Source organism: Carassius auratus, chromosome 9, assembly GCF_003368295.1.
Source record: "Carassius auratus strain Wakin chromosome 9, ASM336829v1, whole genome shotgun sequence".
NCBI lineage: Eukaryota > Metazoa > Chordata > Actinopteri > Cypriniformes > Cyprinidae > Carassius > Carassius auratus.
In genome coordinates, this window is record NC_039251.1 from 12,441,615 (window position 1) to 12,461,067 (window position 19,453).

General features: G+C 38.4%; 1 protein-coding gene across 3 annotated transcripts; it reads right to left on the reverse strand.

Moving 5' to 3' along the window:
• Positions 1 to 255: 255 nt before the first annotated feature.
• Positions 256 to 18,497, reverse strand: slc12a8 (solute carrier family 12 member 8). 3 transcript variants are annotated; one of them, XM_026271480.1, is made up of 14 exons: positions 18,389 to 18,497; positions 17,923 to 17,997; positions 17,642 to 17,749; positions 16,972 to 17,163; positions 16,643 to 16,874; positions 8,599 to 8,712; positions 7,837 to 7,924; positions 6,785 to 6,872; positions 5,965 to 6,111; positions 4,162 to 4,801; positions 3,986 to 4,077; positions 3,788 to 3,905; positions 3,414 to 3,474; positions 256 to 793 (listed from the first exon to the last, which is right to left on the reverse strand). In XM_026271480.1, exons 2-14 carry the CDS (start codon positions 17,962 to 17,964, stop codon positions 622 to 624), a joined length of 2,094 nt encoding a protein of 697 aa, XP_026127265.1. In that variant the 5' UTR covers positions 17,965 to 17,997; positions 18,389 to 18,497; the 3' UTR covers positions 256 to 621. The 3 variants fall into 3 exon arrangements, with proteins under 3 accessions (XP_026127265.1, XP_026127264.1, XP_026127263.1); XM_026271479.1 differs by having other exon boundaries at positions 17,642 to 17,755; XM_026271478.1 differs by having other exon boundaries at positions 257 to 793; positions 17,642 to 17,788.
• Between the last annotated feature and the right edge of the window lie 956 nt (positions 18,498 to 19,453).

Here is a 19,453-nt window from a genome sequence, read left to right on the forward strand (position 1 = left end):
AACAAAAAAATAGTGCTGTCAAACAATTAATCGATTCCAAAATAAAGAGTTTTTGTTTACATAGTATATGTATGCTGTGAATATTTATTATGTATATATAAATATACACACACACATATTTCAGAAAAAAATGTGTTTATATTAAATATATTTAGAATATAAACTATAAAATTATATGAATGTAAATATTTTCCAAATATATACTGAATGTGCGTGTATTTATATATAAATGATAAAAATAGAACACATTATGCAAACAAAAACTTTTATTTTGTATGCGATTCATCGTTTGACAGCACTAATAAAAAATAAGACAAAAGTGACTCACAATCTAAAAATTAACTGCCCATGGTGCATATTAAACCTTATACAATCATTTCACCAGAGAAGATCTTCATTGCAAATTAATTCAGAATACATGACTGATTGCACATTCCCAATTTTTCAGATAAACATTATTCGTTTTCTTCAGATTTTCCAGGAAATAAAGCTCCGTCCTCCGAGTACAACCTGACAAACTGAGTAAATAAAATAGCCTATATATTTCAAGTGAGTGATGATTAAGTCCCATGTGTCCACTGTTTCAGTCCAGCTGGTTAGCAGGGCACAGTTGTTTCATGTTCAGTTGGACTGCGGATGGACAATCTTGTCTGTGGTGGTGATAAAGGAGGAGTGATGGTAACGATCCCGGAAGGCAAAGTCAGAATTTTCCTCTGTTAGCTGCCTGGTTTCCATGCCAACAGCTGACAAAGAGGGTGTCACCACAATCTGGTCCTGAAGGGCCCCATCTCTCCTAATAAGAGAGGTAAATGTTTGGTAATGTGAGGTTCGGTTTTTCGTACATTAATAGCTCTAATCACATCATCCACAATGGACTCTGCCACAAACCCACATAACAGTAATGTTCATAAGTGGTTCATTCAATTTTAATTGAAGAACTCTAATAATACGCCAAGCTAAAGAACAGCATCATTAATATTTTCCATGGAGACTGAATTTATCTTCATGTAACACCTTCTCTCAGTCTCAGCTCATTTGGACTAGTAACATTTTCAAAATATATTCTGTTAACTCAAATTGGTTTACTGTAGAATGTCTATAAAATAATCTGTACTTTTCTTTTGGATGGACAGAAATTCTGATTGGATCTATTTTTGTGTTTTCTGTACAAAAATTGGTGGAAATGGCACTGCCATTATAGTGGCATTTTATGTATCTGGTAAACCTGCCCTTAAAGGGGTCCTATTATGCTCTTTTAAAAGGTCTTCATTTTGTTTTGTGGGTGTACCGGAACAGGCGGTCATACTAGGTTGTTGGAAAAGCACATTAATTTTCACGTTTTACATTATTGCAACACCTATTTCTCCAGTCTGGCATGAAAGGCTCAAATCATTCCTGTATCAAATGAAGGCCGTGTTGTGATTGGTTAGCCGAGCCAGTGCGTGTTGTGATTGGTTAGCCGGGCCAGTGCATGTTGTGATTGGTTAGCTGGGCCAGTGCGTGTTGTGATTGGTTAGCCGAGCCAGTGCGTGTTTGTGATTGGGTTAGCCGGGCCAGTGGATATTGTGATTGGTTAGCCGGGCCAGTGCGTGTTGTGATTGGTTAGCCGAGCCAGTGCGTGTTGTAATTGGTTAGCCGAGCCAGTGCGTGTTGTAATTGGTTAGCCGGGCCAGTGCGTGTTGTGATTGGTTAGCCGGGCCAGTGCGTGTTGTGATTGGTTAGCCGGGCCAGTGCGTGTTGTGATTGGTTAGCCGGGCCAGTGCGTGTTGTGATTGGTTAGCCGGGCCAGTGCGTGTTGTGATTGGTTAGCCGGGCCAGTGCGTGTTGTGATTGGTTAGCCGGGCCAGTGCGTGTTGTGATTGGTTAGCTGGGCCAGTGCGTGTTGTGATTGGTTAGCTGGGAAAGTGCGTGTTGTGATTGGTTAGCTGGGCCAGTGCGTGTTGTGATTGGTTAGCCGGGCCAGTGCGTGTTGTGATTGGTTAGCCGGGCCAGTGCGTGTTGTGACTGGTTAGCCGGGCCAGTGCGTGTTGTGATTGGTTAGCCGGGCCAGTGGTGTTGTGATTGGTTAGCCGGGCCAGTGCGTGTTGTGATTGGTTAGCCGGGCCAGTGCGTGTTGTGATTGGTTAGCTGGGCCAGTGCGTGTTGTGATTGGTTAGCTGGGCCAGTGCGTGTTGTGATTGGTTAGCTGGGAAAGTGCGTGTTGTGATTGGTTAGCTGGGCCAGTGCGTGTTGTGATTGGTTAGCCGGGAAAGTGCGTGTTGTGATTGGTTAGCCGGGAAAGTGCGTGTTGTGACTGGTTAGCCGGGCCAGTGCGTGTTGTGACTGGTTAGCCGGGCCAGTGCGTGTTGTGACTGGTTAGCCGGGCCAGTGCGTGTTGTGACTGGTTAGCCGGGCCAGTGCGTGTTGTGACTGGTTAGCCGGGCCAGTGGATGTTGTGATTGGTTAGCCGGGCCAGTGGATGTTGTGATTGGTTAGCCGGGCCAGTGCGTGTTGTGATTGGTTAGCTGGGCCAGTGCGTGTTGTGATTGGTTAGCTGGGCCAGTGCGTGTTGTGATTGGTTAGCTGGGCCAGTGCGTGTTGTGATTGGTTAGCCGAGCCAGTGCGTGTTGTGATTGGTTAGCCGGGCCAGTGCGTGTTGTGATTGGTTAGCCGGGCCAGTGCGTGTTGTGATTGGTTAGCCGGGCCAGTGCGTGTTGTGATTGGTTAGCCGGGCCAGTGCGTGTTGTGATTGGTTAGCCGGGCCAGTGCGTGTTGTGATTGGTTAGCCGGGCCAGTGCGTGTTGTGATTGGTTAGCCGGGCCAGTGCGTGTTGTGATTGGTTAGCTGGGCCAGTGCGTGTTGTGATTGGTTAGCTGGGCCAGTGTGTGTGATTGGCAGCACATGGCGCCTGGTCGGGAAATGTCATGCCCCTTACCATAGTCGTCTGCTGCGAGCTTCATTTGTAAATATTGCATCAAAATCAAATCAATTTGAGTTGATTTAAAACCGGATGATTATAACCACTCTGAGCTTATTTCCAGCACAGTGATAACACTCTCTGCCTTCTCTATTGAAGCTCAAACAGGTCTCGTCCCATTCGTTGATATTTATGATATCACAAATCCTGGAAAATATGTGTTGTAGTCCAAACGAGTCATTCATTGTAGTTTTTGAAAAGTAATTTCTGTTAAATAAAAATCTCCTTTTGAACTGGACTTTGAGCTTTGTAACTTTGTAGATCTTTTTTATGCTAAACAGCAACATTACAGATTAACTAAAGTTAAAAAAATGAAAGCATAATGTCACCCCTTTAAACATAAAAAATTGTAGATCAGACATCTTTTCCTGTCTAAGTAAGTGGTTCTTGGCCACACAAAGCTCTAGTAAGGATCAGATTTTATGCTGAAAACATCAAGTCTGCCTACAGAACTTACCTCCCCAAATTCTGCAGCGAGGTCTTGAGCCACTTGAAGAAACTGAAGCGAGCTGCTGCACCTGTGGGCAGAGAATGTCATTTTTTATTTCCTGACAAGAGAAGTCATCATAATGATGTATGTGTGCATAATAAACTTATACATTTTTATTTGACTTTAATTTAAAGAGTTAAAATAATAAATCAAAAATCTAAATTGTGACAAAATGATAGAAAGTGGCTTTTAGCCTTTTTAGGCTTATTTTGCTGAAATAAGCATTGTGTGGCATCGAAAATGTTTATCAGACAACTTTCAGTGATGCAACTGATGGTTAGATTTCACATTTTCTCAAAGATTATTCAAATAAAATAAAATTTAGGAACATTTACAATTACCTGTTGGCAAACCTGGGCTTGTTGTTCCAATGTAGAGAAAGAGGATAAGGGCAACTGTAATGTTAATCAAGGCGTACATCCACTGGATAACGAACATTATCATAAAGGAACACAATGCCTAAAGAAATAAAAACAGCATTAAAAACTTGAGCTTACAAGCTTATTGCTTACAGGCTGGATAATTTTTGCCAAACTTACACCAACTAACGAAACCCAGTGGTTGCAAAATTTGGCATAGACCGAACCCTGAATTGATCTGATTTCTGATTCTTCAAGATTTGTTTCTGAACCTGTGAACAAAAGGTATAGAAGGTGAAATACAGATTTTAATCACTATATTGAGGAGTTATGTAACATTTTGTAGAGTTATGTACCATTTCTGTCTATCTGTTCTCTTGGGAGCTGTTCAAGTTCAATTGGGCTAGAATTAGGCTGTTTACTCCTGACTTCTGTTGTAAGGTCAAACTCCATAAGTCCTATCTGGCTGCTGGTATCATCATCTAATCCAATAGTTTGTTCTGGCTCTCTCTCATCTTTTCCTTTATCTAATGGTCCATTGCTGTTCAAGTCCAACCCAAAACTGTTCATCAGCGTTTCTTTAGCTGGAATCTTTGACTTCCTGCCCCGGGTCTTGGAGGCAGGAAGAGGAACTCTCTGTTCATCAGCGGTGTCCATGTTGGGCAATGGAAATATTTGGTCCATGTCTTTGGTGAACGCCAGCAGTGTGCCGTTCACAGGTTCACTGATGGCTCCGCTGCTGCCGTAATGTGGATGAGTGCTGGACACCAGTGATCTTCTGGAGCTTGACCTCCTGATCAGCGTCGTCCTTTGCTGGACCTGCAGCTCATGGGTTTTCACCACACAGAAATAGCAATAATCAATAATGCTGTAGGTAAGCATGAAGTTGATGGTGACGATGGGAGCCAGTACATTGACTTGGCCGATAAAGATGAATGCCATGGACATCAAGCTGGTCAGACAGATGGCAGCCACAGGCGTCTTATTGGGCCCTCGCTGTAATACATATAAAAAGATAAGAGAAAGGTAAATCTATGGCTGTTACAAAACCTAGTGAGCTGCCTTATCGTTTTTTTTTTTGTTTGTTTTGAAATGTTATCGTTGAGGATAACCCCTTGAGATGAGATATCTCGTTTTCGAGAGGAGTCCTTGATTGTCACCTCACTACATAGGCACCTCCTAAGGAAGCATCCAAACTGAAATTAAACCTTAAGTGACTGACTTGTACAAGGGTAGCATCTCTGTGTGTTACTTTTGTGAATTTAGATATTATATTATATTGTAAACATTTGTCTGTTTTTTTTCCTGAGCTCCTCACAAGGCATTATGGGGTCAAACAGTAGTGTCAAGTCATGTCTACTTCATCTACTCCACAAGTTTTTATTAATCATTTGCAAGTTCACATTATGGGTTTGGCTCCTGTACCCTCAGATCTTTAATGCTCTTCAGGTTATGTAATGAGCGAGGAGAATTATCCAGTTAAAACATCCCAAAAAAGACATCTCTCATGTCACCTCAGACCGGTCATTACCCAGATCCCATAAATCTCTGGGATAGAGGTGCTACTGCTACGGGCTGGCACAGCTCCAGATCCACCAGGGTTGGTCTTTTCTGTGCTTCCTGCGATTGTTCTGGGACTTTGATTCAGGGAGCGATGTCTCAGCCGAACTTATAGCCCATAGAAAGGGGTCAGACAGAGCTCAGGCGAGGGAAAGGGTGTGCTGTGCTTTTTGAAAGCCACAATTTTTACAATTCATTCCTTAGCGTTTTTTGGAGCGAACTGTGGCACACTATAATTAGGAACCCATCCTGTCATCTATGGAGCCACTCAATGAGTGTGAAAAAGTAAACAATTCATTAAAGTGGCACAAAGTGCATAAAAAAACATGTTTAATTTCATTCGTTATACTAAGCAAATTGTTAAAAGTTTGATCATTTATTAACAGCAGAGAGAACTCATTATCATTAAATCCCTGATTTTCCAAATTGTATATAAATCACAGAATATATTTAGCACTGATTTATCAACATCTAAATAAAAACAAATCTACAAAATTAACCATTTTATTTTGTTAAGCATAAAACCTCATATTCTTGCATTTCCGGTTTTGAAAATCGCCACAATATAACCACATTAATATCTTCCTATAAGCACCCACCCCTTTCCCAAGAAATCCAAGAGCCGGGATGACTCTCTCCTGGGCAATACACTGAAGGATCCTGGGTGCACCATACAGGCCGCCCATGCAGGAGGCCAAGGAGGAGATGTAGAGGCCAAGCAAAAACAGGAAACCAACCAAGGAGACCTGGGAAAAAAACAAACACAGAGGGGAAGAGAATGTAGAGGGCTCCACCCAGCTCTGTTCCGCTTGGCCAGACTGAAAAAAGCTAATAGTTTGTTCAAGTAAATCAAACCCATTGCGAGAGAATGGACAATTACAAATAATAGAGTAAGGTTGATTATGTGTATGAAACCCCAACTTCTGCAACACTGTAAAATGTACAAATGTACCTTTTTGTAGATTCAATATAATATTTAATATGCACTGTTTTGTGTGTAGTGTTGTGTGTAACCCCAAAACCCCACAGCTCACATTAAGGAACAGCTGGGTCAGCTACAACCAGGCTACAGCCTTACACATTCATAAACTATGTATGTAGCTTAGTTCAGCAGCCTACTGTAATCTTTGCTGACTGGCAGCTGTATGGCTATCAAACGTCAGGGTTTGTGCAAGGTCAGTGTGCAACTGGGCTCTGTTCTCAGCTAATGCATTTACAATGACCTCAAATGCCTCTGTTATGAGGGCCTGCAGACAAGTGGAATGACATAAGCATGACAATAAACGCAACTGTAATGTTTTATCTGTGGTTAATGTGCTACTCTCAAGTCTCACTTTCGGGTTGAATCAATGAGTCTTAATACTGGAAAAACCCATGGAAGATGGCCATCCTCTCAAGCCTGTAATAACATCAGATTACCTTTTCCGCTATTAAGAAATCATAGCGCAGCACATCTCTGGTGCAAATGGCTCCCAGTAAGAACACAAAGACGAGATACAGGAACCACCTGCGGATTTCCACAAGACACAAGAGTCATTCATTCTATTTATAGAGAAATCATCCAACGAACTAACTAACTAAATTTACATATAAATAGCTGGTACTTTAACTCATTAATTAGATCAATTATGCCGAAAAATAACGCGTTAAAATTAACAACACATTTAATGCACTTGCCCCTACCCAGACCTATGTGGATCATCTGCCATTTCATACAGTCGATTGACGACTAATATGAGGCAGGACAACAACTTACTGTGTGATGGAGCCTAGAGAACATCCCTAAAATTCAAGATATGGGGCAAAATGCCCATGTTGACATTTTTTCTTATATTTAAGAAATATCACACGAGCTGTAGGCTGTGCAATATCACACGAGTGCAAATGTGATACTCATCTTATACAACAGTTCATTAAGAAGTTAATATTGTGTTATTTTAGACACATTGTCTGTTTTGCTCAATTTTGCCAACCAAAATATAAAGACAAATCTGAACTGTTCATCCCCGAGCAACCCGCTTCAGGTCGAAAAAGCCTAATGATTCAATGAACCATTCATAAAGAACCCTAGATTAATTACATTAGAATTAGATCATAACATTAAATTATAATATATATATATATATATGCAGCACAACTGTTTTCAACATTGATAATAATGTTTTGAGCACCAAATCCGCATGTATTACATTTTTTAACTATTTCTATGATCAATTAAATGCAGCCCTGATGAGAGATTTCTTTCAAAAACCCTATTATTAACCATTACCAGACATACACTACATTTCACATTGATTTTTATGTCATACACTTAATAATGTTTTTCAGGGCATGAAGGCTTATCCTACTTCTGTTTCTCATACTTTTATTTTGGCGCCTGCTCTTAAGTATGTGTACACTCAACACAAACAGAAGCTAAAGATGAACAAAGGAAGAATGAAAGATTATTTCTGTGGCGGATAGAAACATACGAGGTGCAGACTGCGGCGAGAGTTCCCACGGGGATGTTGTGCTCAGGCCTCTGGAGATCAGAGCTCATGTTGAATCCCGCCATCACACCTACACACACATACACACACACACAAACAGAGAGAGAGTTACTGTGAAAACAAGACCGGAGACAAGGGGCCATTCAAAACCTGAAGAACAGAAAGACGGACATATCAGAGCTCACTTGAAACTCCTTCCTGACTTCTAACTGGAGCAAAAAGGAAACTTTGATCACGACTGATTAGGGCCTTGTGTTTCTCTAATGAATTGTTCAATCTTTCAGTCTTTACAGGAGGCAGAAATTGGTTTGTCGTGTGGCAAAACAAGACCAGAATGTCTTGAAAGTGGGTTTTCTTACATTTATGGGTTTCTCACATTTTGCATTATTTTATAGTTTTTATTTACAGGATTTTTGAAAATAGTTAAGTCAAAGCATTATGAAAGGTGATGCTTGAAATCAGTGGCAATGCAGGCTCAGACTGAAACCTTATTATAAAAACAAAAATGTGTAATCGTTGAGATGAAATTCTGCCAAAAAAAAATAAATTTCAGGGATGTCTGCATCCTAAATCCAACCACAGCTACTAACATACAGTACAGCTGCAAGATTTTCAGGCTACTAAAGTTATACAGGCTTATACTTCACTAATAGCCCAAATAAATCCTCATATCAGCATAGTGTCATTAAATCAGTGGCTATTATATCATAGTTTAGTTTTTTTTGTTTATGTGCATAAGGTCACCTGTCGCCGCAGGAAAGAAAACCCCAAATACGGTGAAGAAAGTCTCGCCAGCTGTGTAGTCTGGCAGGGTGTTCTTACGCAGCAGATCCTCTGTATAGCCAACGAATCCATGCTCTGTAATAAACATATTCACCACAAAACAATGTTAGGAAAGACTGTTTATTACAACATTCAGTCAGACTAAAGCATTACGGAGTGCTTTATGGAAAAAGTCTGCACTGACATGATGATAAGAATCAGATTCATCTCTGAAATCTCCACTGAGTATGTATGACACAAACATTACACACACAAAGTTTTCCTACAAGTTAGAATCTTTGTTATGAAAAGCAAAAGGAAATGTTTTGGCCTTTTCGGAAAAATCTGATATTTAGATAGATTAGTCAAAATATTTCATTACATTAAAACAATTTTCAGAAAATATCCTCCTGTGCAAGACCACAAACCAGCATCCATGACATACGACACTGATCGATCGCACACTGATACAATAACCCCGTTCACCCTGAAATCAAAGGGAGGGGTTCTCTGGGGTATTGTGGAACAGACGTCTGGTTTGAAATATGACAGGTTTGGACTCTATAGCCATGCACAGGCAAAGGCCTGCGTGTCTGTGGCTGACCGTCACCGCCCTTTATGTAACAACCCGGGGGGACAGACGTCCCGCCAAGATGCGTGCAAACCAAGAGCCGGCCTTTTTTCTTGGGAATACATGCCAAGTTCAATAATTCTGCGCCTTGGACATGATGGAGGGAATGCTGGACTAAGCTCTGGGTGTGTTCACAGGCAAACAAAACAATCCAAGAACAGGCGCCGAAGAACATTTACATAAACAGTACTGAGATATCACCGTAGTGCTGAACCACCACACGAGTGGTATTTTCACTCAGGGGGGCAGATATTAAAGTCTAGATAGCACACGCTGTATGTTTCTGGTGGTTTGTGTACTTGTGTACAAACAGCAGTACATAACGTATAATAAATTCCAAAGACAGGTGCTCTTAATCAGTTAGTTCACAACAGAGGGAAGATTTTTAGTAAATAATGCAAAGAAGAATTAAGCTAACAAACTTTTTACAACAGTGGTTCTCAAGGCCCCCATTATTATCCACAATATTCAAAGGCCCAACAATTTTTTCATGATTTACTAGACGAGGATTAAGGATAAAGATTTAGTAATAATAATAATAACAATAGTAATAATAATAATAATTTAACTGATAAAAATATTTGTTATTCTTTTTTTTCATGTCTAGAAACAACACACAAAAAATTTTAAGACCATGAGAACTTTCTGTCAGACAAAAATGTTGCTTTTAATAATTCTATCTTTTTAAATGCTTGCTCTGTCTAATTTTAAAGTAATTTAAATCATCTTGAGGCTTCCTTGTAAATTTGCTACGGCGTCCTGTTGGGTCTCAGACCTTTGGTGTAGAACAATGATGGAGAAGCAAATGTGTCAAATAGACTATTTTTCAGATCATTTTATGGTCCTTTTTCCTTTTTAGGACTTGACAGTGAACACACACACGATGAAAAAAAAACAGCAGCTTGGTCATTCTTCAAAACATTTACTTTCGCACTCAATCAATGAAAAAAGTCCTACTGATTTGTATTGTTTATTTTGGACACATTTTTAAATAAGACAAAAATGTAATAATAAGGTCTTGATTAGAGTCAAAAGCTTACATTAGATGTAGTGAAAGAGAAAGAAAGATGGTGGTTGTCACTATCACCCCTGACTAAGCGGGATCATGATCCATTTCCCTCTTGGTCATCTTGTGATGGGAAAGAATGTGTTCTCCTGGATTAATGACATGTTTATCCGAAAGGAAGTCACCACCCTTTCAGAAGCCCTGCCTGTTCCTACCCTTCCAAGTCACAGTTTCTTGTCTACAAAGAGAGAGAGCTAGAAAAAGTAAGATACAATAGAGTGGATCAGGAGAAGGAGCTAGACAGGAAGTCCATACAGAAAGTTTAGGTGGACACAGCCTTAGAAATAACAGAAATCAAGTACTCCAATAATACCATGCAAGCAGGAAAGAACATTTCCTACTTCGCCACATCATAAATTACCTTGACATAATTACCTACATGGAGCCGTTGTTAACTGACAGGCTGCGCAAATAAACACTGATAATGAACGTGGATTTGCGTAGCTTCTCAGTTAACAACGGCTCCATGTAGTAACAGCTCCTCTATGTGAAAAACACACACCTGATGGAATTTACTGCTGTTTAGATAACCGGCTTTACTGACGAGATGCGCATTAATTATCGGACGATATTTATCATGCACCCCTAATCTATGGTAAGCTGTTTTTGGAATAACAAGTATGAGAATAAAACCATTAGACAGTTTAGTTTGTGACACTTGAACTGAACAACCAGATTTTTTTGAAAGGATATTTTAAATGGATACTGTTATTCAACAAGGATGCCTTAAATTGCAGTAACAATAAAGACTTTCTAGCAAAAAAAAATCTATATATACCATAATGCTTTTGACATTTTTATACATCAAAGAATCCTAAAATAAGAGCACATCCACAGAATTAGTAAGCTGCACAACGGTTTTAAACGTATGTATAAAAATACAAAATGCTTCTCGAGGCCTTTGATAAATGTCATGCCCTGCGATAAAAATATACACATATTGACAATAAACAAGCATAAAATGGCCCATACTGACACAGCTGATAAGAGCAGGGCTGTTACTGTTGCCCTCCTTGCCACCTTTCTAACCATTCGGATTGCAGTTTGGGTATTTGTAGTAAGAGTCCTGATCTGAAGATTTGGAAGAGGAAGTGATGATGTGGATTCAGCTAGTGAAGAACTCGGATCTGCTTCCTGCCTGCTCTTTTGTCTCAAGCCAAAAATGTGGGTGAGCCCGGTCAACACCCTTAACCCAAAACTATGAGCGCATGTCAGTTTCCTGTCCAACTTGCGGCGCTTAAGAAGAGTATCTTTGAGGTTAGAGCGGAGATCCTACTTAACATGAACATCACACCATCATAAGACTATTTATTATGTGAGTGAAAAACAAGCTGATGACCTGATCAAAGACCATGAGCAGAAAAGACAAGCCATAAAATCATTTTCATAAAAATCTAATTGTTTTAAAAATTGAATTCCTCCCCACCACTGGAGAAGAAGAGAATTTACACCAATAGCAACAGTCTAAAAGCCTACAGTAGTGGGAAAGCTCTTCTCACAGTTCCTCTTGTGTGGTAACAGGCAGGAGGGAAGGGACAGAGCTAGGAGGTGCTCTCATTTTTTTTTTAAATCTAGCACAAATGTGTTCACCGCAATGGTATGAACACTCAAGAGGACTGTGCTCACATTTTTTTCATCTTTTCCAGCAATAACATTTTCAAATGATTTAACAAAACATCAAAGTAGGTAGCAATATTAAAAAATCATCATCCCTTCTCCCATTTTGGCTGCATGAGCCTGGGCACACTGGTGCCCAATGGTAGATTGAGTGTATAACTCAAACATATCCTTTACCAAGAATTATTTCACAACCAAGATATGTGCTCAGCCCTTCAGTTTTCTTCAGCCTTTTAGTTCTTAAAGGAATAGTTCACCCTGTAAAAAACTGTGGGATCTTCTTTATCCTTCAAACATTTTTTCAAAGCAAATAAGGACTCCAATTGTCAAGCTCAAACATTATAATGCATCATTAGTGATTTCCATTTGACTCATTATGCCCTATTTTTATTTATTTATGTCTTTTGAAGTTATGCAATAGCTTTGTGTCAAAAATATCCAACTTTTAAGTCCTTTTTCATTGAAAAATTATAAATGGAAAGAGTCCAATTTTTACACTAAATCATCTGATGAAGTTCACAAAACTGATCCAAATTATTCATTCACAAATCAACCAATCCGGTTCTTAACTCAATTTATTTTCAGTAAATAATGCCTTAAATGTCAGTCTGTTCCTCTCACAAAACTACAAAAAAAGAGCAAAGTAGACCTGGAACCTAGTACATAAATCATATGAGCTATTTTTTTTTTATGGCGCTTTGGTGTAGTTGCGTTTTTTTTTTTTTTTTTTTACATCAGATACAGTCTTCAGATTTGCAGACAAGCATCATCAGCATGACTTATTTTGACAGCACTTAGAACCCAGCACCTGAGCTGTCGTGTTTACTTTCTTTCTTGTTTACTTAGCTCTGTCTAATAATAGAAAGGCAAATAAATAAATAAAATAAAAATAAATAAAGAATCCACCACTACACTTGTCTCTTTGTTAAAGCTTGACCTCAGTCCGCATTCACTTTCATATATATATATAAAGAGTGACCATTATATACTTCAAAATTTCTCCTTTTACGTTTTACAGAAGACAGACAATCAAACAGCTTTGGAAAGACAAAATGTCCAATTTGGGGGTGAACTATCCCTTTAAATTGTCAAGGAATGTGGTCATGCTGGGATCTCTAGATCATGGTTATGAAGCTTTTTTCTTTGTGCTGACCACCTGGCCTTGACTACGTGATTAACAGTGTTATCAAACTGTAAACACATCTGCACAGCAGCACCGTTTTCCTGCCATTGGCAGGTAACCCGCCCATGCGGCGCCCTGGCCTAAACCATGCAACCCCCTGGAGTCGTGCCAATGGTGAGATCACTTTATAACCACAAGGCTTAATTGAAAAAACCTGAAGGAAGCAGCGCCTCCTTTTCCCACTGCCAGTGCACAATGCAGCCCGAGTCCAGCTTCTAAAAGGTGTCAGAGCCACACAACACCAGCAGGAGCTGCAATTAGGGGGTAATACCACATATTTAGTCCATTAAACCCCAATGTGTCTGACTTTCTCTGCAGAAATAGAGTGAGAAGCCCAGCTTTCTGAGAGTATTGCCTCCTCTCTGGCCAGGAAGCCAGTAATCAGGAGAACAGGAAGTGTTGGGATGGATTTCCTGTAAACCCAGTGTGAAAGTACATACCGACCTCGTCTGAAGTGGGCAGCCAAAAAACTTACACATTACAATGGACTAGGAATGTCTGCATGATTGTCCTAAGGTCAAATGACTCTTATTAGATGCATCACAATCTTTGCAGGATGCAGAGTTGCTTTTACGAATCTGTACTAAAACTTGCACCTAGTATACATCTTTGTAGGAGGGGGTCGATTTTCATTTAATACTGCATGTATGCTCACTTCATATACAATTTCAACACAATTAGATTTGAATGTTCTAAAAATGAAATGTGTGACAGAGCTGGATTTCTGTGACTATAGCTTGGGAGAGATTTAGAAATTGGAATTTGGCAACACATAATTCTTCTTAGGCTATAAGCATGCTCCATTTCATTAACACATGCTTTCAGTCATTAAAATAACAACTTTATGTCAAGAATATATATACATATAATTATTTTGGAGACTGCAGTAAAAAAATGCAGTAATACAGTAATATTGCGAAATATTTACATTTTATTTATTTTAAAATGTAATTTATTCCTGTGATGGCAAAGCCATTTACCAAACATTACATCAACAACCACTCTATGCGTACATTTGTGAATTATGTGCATTATGTTTGTATATTTTGTATTGTTTTATATAGTGTATACACTGTACATAAAAGTATGCTGTTATTTGTAAAAGTGTTTAACATTTATACTGTTATATGATAAGCATGTCAATGGTACTTGTATTTTATTGTATTGTTCTGGACACACACCAGAATGATTTGTGATTTGACAATAAAAGTGACTTGATTATGATTTGGCCATGATCTTTCAGAAATTATTCTAATATGCTAATTGGGAGCTCAAGAAACATCTCTTCTTAATATCAAGGTTCATAACAGTTGAGTTGCTATTATTAATATAAAGTTCAAAAGAACAGCATTCATTTGAAATATAAATATATTGTAACATTATAAATGTCTTCAACTGTTACCTTTGAACAATTTAATGCATCCTTGCTATATAAAATACAGTAGTGCATATATATATATATTGCCTTGTAAGGTCCATGTCTAGGATGACAGTACTGTATATAATGGGAAGACAAATCACTTCACCTTTCCTGTTACTTCAGCTTCCATATTATGATTGGTGTTGGAGTTCTATAATTGTGTTTATTTTAGGAAGAGACCCTGTTCTCCCTAGTGGCCATGTGTAAACACCCCCCCCCCCCCCCCCCCAGCAGATGCAGGGCTGCAGGAGGTCTCAATAGCTTACTGCTTATACCGTCAATCCCACATCACTACCTGGTATGCAAAATCTTGCCTTGCATTGTTTGTTAAGCCTAAATGGTTTATGGAAATGTTTTTAGGAAAATTAAATGTAAATATGGGTGAATTGCTACTACTACTACTACTACTACTACTACTAAGGAAATGAAACCCCACAGGATAGCATTGTTTGGGACACCGCCACATTTATGTTACCCTGACATCTACTGGACAGTTGTTGCAAGGACATGTGGACTCAGTTTTCACATACCGGCCAAAGAGTTGTGGTAACAGGAAGTGACATGGTCGATTCACTTAGATTTGTATTGGCCACAACATAATAACTCATGGGAATGTGATAATATGTCGTGGCCATGAGATATAAATTTGTAGGAATATCATATTAACTCGTGGGAATGTGATAGTATGTTGTGGCTACAAGATCATTTTCTCAAGGTAATGACATCCTTATGCCGTGGCCTCGAGATGGGAGGGAAAAACATCCATTTCTCGTGGCCACAACTTCTTATTTGAAGAAACAACATATTTTTTTTAAGCAAACAAGTTTAATGCGTAAACAAACCCGCATGGCCACGACAAAACTAAGAGAACCGACCATGTCACCTCCCGGCCACCGTAGAGGTAGTAGTCAATCAATACCAATAATCATTTTGCATTAGTTAGAGCTTCAAGATAAAAACATTAGCAATTTCTAAAGCCACAGATAAATAAAGTCAGATATAGTAAGCAGATTTACATTTAAACTATTGCTCAACTTTTTAAAAGAGGTCTCTTATGCTAACCAAGGTTGTATTTGAGATAAATACATTAAAAACAGTAAAAATTTTAAATCTTATCAAAATAAAATTTAAAAAAATTATTTTAAATTGTAATACCTTTTACATTTAAATAATTTATTAAATTGATGGCAAGGCTGAATTTTTAGCAGCTATTAAGCCAGTCGTTAATGTCAGATGATCCTTCAGAAATCATTCTAATATGCTATTTTGGTTCTCAAGAAACATTTATTTTTACCATCAATGTTGAACATAGTTGTGCGGTTTAATATATTTTTTTTTTTAGAAACTGTGATACCTTTTTTTTTGTATTCTTTGATATTTCAATGGAACAGCAATTATTTGAAATACAGAAGACAATTTTGACAACGTAAAATTCTTCCACTGTATTTTTAAACAATGTAGTAAATTCTTGCTGAATAAAAGCATAAATTATTTTTTTAAAAATATATTACTGACCCCAAACTGTTTGAACAGTAGTGTATATATTGTGATTAATAAGCTGCATCAAACTACTCCAATAAATGCATATAACACCACACATAAAAATACAGTTATAAGAAACTGCGAAATACACAACAGAAATAAGATAAATGTACACTGGTAAAAGAAAAATCCTTTTGCACACTGCAATTTTAATCCAATACATACAATGACTCGAACTTGTATATCCTCGTCTAGCAGGTTTGCCAGGAAAAGTGCAAAGAAAGAAGAGTCAATATAAGAATGGCAGGCACTGCTTAGTAGGATCTGTGAAAACAACACTGCAGGGCAAGAATCTCTTCCTAAAGCACTACTTTATTAAATAGAAACCTTCAGTAGAGTCACAAGTGCATTTTAAATGGATATAATGGTTTTATTTTTAATTTTAAGAAATATATGAACTTCTATACACTGTTTTTTTTATTGCACTCAATGGGGGATCTATGTTGTTGTTTTGAAAGACTTCCAGTTTAAAACACCAAACCTAGCTGTACAGCAGTTGTTAAATCTACTAAAACTCTAATCTAAACGACCCTTGAAGTAATCTTACTGGTATTCACGATAGCTCACCTGGGTCTAGATGACTAAATGTCCCGATGACAAAATCCAGAGTGGACATAGCCAATATGCCCAGTAGAACCAATTGAAGACGTATAATCCATTTTACCCCAGCCAGGTTTATCCCGAGCAGACCAATCAGAACGGCCACAGAGATGCCCCTCACCACCCACATGCTCTGTAAGTTCAGCACCTGCGCAATGGACTCGGCAAACCCAGTGATGTACATCGCTCCAGCCACACACTGCCAACAAGACACATGACGGTCATCAAACTTGAGAACAGTGAAACGACCACCCAATGTATACGCAATATAACTAACACAGAAAGGAGATGCTCACCTGTCCAAACACGTATAAGAGTCCCACAGTTCCTCCAACCCTTCCTCCGAGCACAGTAGAGATCATGGAGTAGACCCCACCGTTACCCACGCTGCAACACTCAGACACACCAACGCCTGACATCACCGTAACCAAGGCCACTATTACCACCATGGATACCAAAACCATGCCAAGCAACACACCCGTGTTACCCTAAAGATGATCATATGGGAAAAAAATACTTTACATTCTTATTGTATCTGCCAATTGCTGCCAAACACGAGATGAAAGCCTGTTTCTGCCATGGGATTTTTTTTTTTTTTTTTGGTAATTATACTTTTCTCACAATTCTACGTTTATATTTCACAATTCTTTTTCTTCTCAAATCTTTATTTTTTCCCCAGAACTGTTAAATATAAACTCAGAGTTGTGGGATAAAAGGTTGCAATTAAAACATAATTGTGAGATTTAAACTCAAAATTCTGATTAAAAAGGTGAGAATTTTGAGATATACCTGTAAAAGCAGAATTCTGAGACGTATACCAGGAATTGCAAAAAAATGGGGGTGGAAATGGGATTCCATAGATTTGATCCAAATCTTGGAAAATCTTTTCAAATGCCATTTAAATAAATTCTCTGATACACATATGCACTAAAAGCATCATGAAATCTGTGAAAAAACATAACTTACCACGAGCCAGCCAGTCCGTAAAAAGAGCACCACCCCAAAAATGTTGATCATGCACGTGGTAAAGACTCCATCCCAGGTTCCAAAAAGAACAGGTTCCCAGACGAAGAGCTGCACCTTCCACCAAGGCTGAGCATTACTCTGGGAACCCTACACAAACCAGTATCACTCATATCCAAATAAGCACCCATTTATATCAGTTCCTTTGCTCAGGGTAGAACATTAGGTCTGAATTTATGGGTTTCTAATTATTTTTATGGTAAAACTTACTGATTTGCCATTACCTGTGCATCTTCATGGAATAACTCTTGAACTTGAGGACTCATGCTCCCTCCTGGGCAAGATTACAATAGTTGAATCTGAGGAATGGAAAGGCCACAGTATATACAAAGCCAATTTTAACATTTGCCAAGTAGGCGATGGCCACGTAACTTGGATACACTTAAGCCAACAAAAGCCGTCTGTTAATAAGTGACACATTAATAAAACACATACAATTCATATCCCGCGCTTAACCAATATTTTAATAGCTACTTTAAGATAAAAGGCAAGCATCGACGTTCACGTGGCTAAGTTGTTTAATACTGACTGTGTTTGTGTTTTACTTTAAAGTTATGCAGTGCAACGGTTCGTTGTAAACTCTGTAGGAAAGTCCAGTGGAAGCAGACATAAAAATAAACGGATAAACTGCTGTTTTGGGATATCGTTAAACTGTAAATTCCTTGAGTAATTATAAAGCCACAGACTTACCTGCAGTCACTGTGCTCCCGGATGCAGCAGCAGGTGGAGAATATGAGAGAGGTACGAACACACACCTGAGGAGTTGGGAGGTCCGACTCATTTCCGCGAATCGACTCTTTAGAACGGTTCTTTTACATAGAACAACCAGATAAATATGAAGGACTAAAAATGACAGAAGGAAAATTATATAAAAATATATTAATCATAAAAAAACACCCTTTTAGTACGTTTTATTTGTAAACGTTCTGGTTTTGAAGTAACTATTGAAGAAGTGCTATTGAAGTAACTTACTAAATTGACACTAACCATAACACGTTTTAGTTTAGTATCCTATAGGCCTATTGAAATCGTTTGGTCCTGTCGTAGCATAACAGCTGTCTGTGTGTCGCTGTAATTCATGGAAATGCTACGTGTGCAATAAACGTCATTAAACAAATACCTGTTCTATCAGCGCCACCTCAGGTGTGTGCTTCCAGTCTACTGATCCTATTTGCATTTCACTGTTCTTCGACTGGTCTCACTGTGCAGGATTTCTGTATTGTTTATTTATTTATTGTAGCTAATTTATAAAACCAACTAGTGAACATTTCTGAAATAAAGTCATATTAAAATTATTTTAAGAAAATTGTATGCAAAGTAGGCTAGTTGTGGACATGTGTCAACCATACACGATTTAAAGCCACATTATCAACTCCACACTACATTTTTTGTCAGTTCTCACAACAATGTTCCCAAGGTACATTTAAATCCATAGATAGATCGATTTTTTTATTTTTTTTTGAGAGAGAGAGAGAGAGATAATCCTATGTTTAGGACCATGAGTATTTAATTAAACCATAGAAATACTAGTGAGTAATTTACATTATATACTTTTTGACATGACTAAAATTTTTGCATTTAGTTAAAAAAGAATTGGGAAACAAATGTTTAATTTTATAAAATATATATGCAATCACGATTTAAACAATGTAATGGCCATAAAAGCAGGTTTCATTTACTTTAGACAAAACAAAAAAAAAAAATCTTGATTGTAACAAATGACCTAGACACCTGTTTTCATGAGATTCACACACA

Coding starts and splice junctions, on each gene's coding strand:
- slc12a8 (XM_026271478.1), bottom strand. CDS start 17,964: ATGAGTCCTCAAGTTCAAGAGTTATTCCATGAAGATGCACAG. Junction 6,112..6,784: donor ATTTCTTAATAGCGGAAAAG/GTAATCTGATGT, acceptor TTTTTTTCCCAG/GTCTCCTTGGTTGGTTTCCT. Junction 794..3,413: donor TCGCTGCAGAATTTGGGGAG/GTAAGTTCTGTA, acceptor CTCTCTTATTAG/GAGAGATGGGGCCCTTCAGG.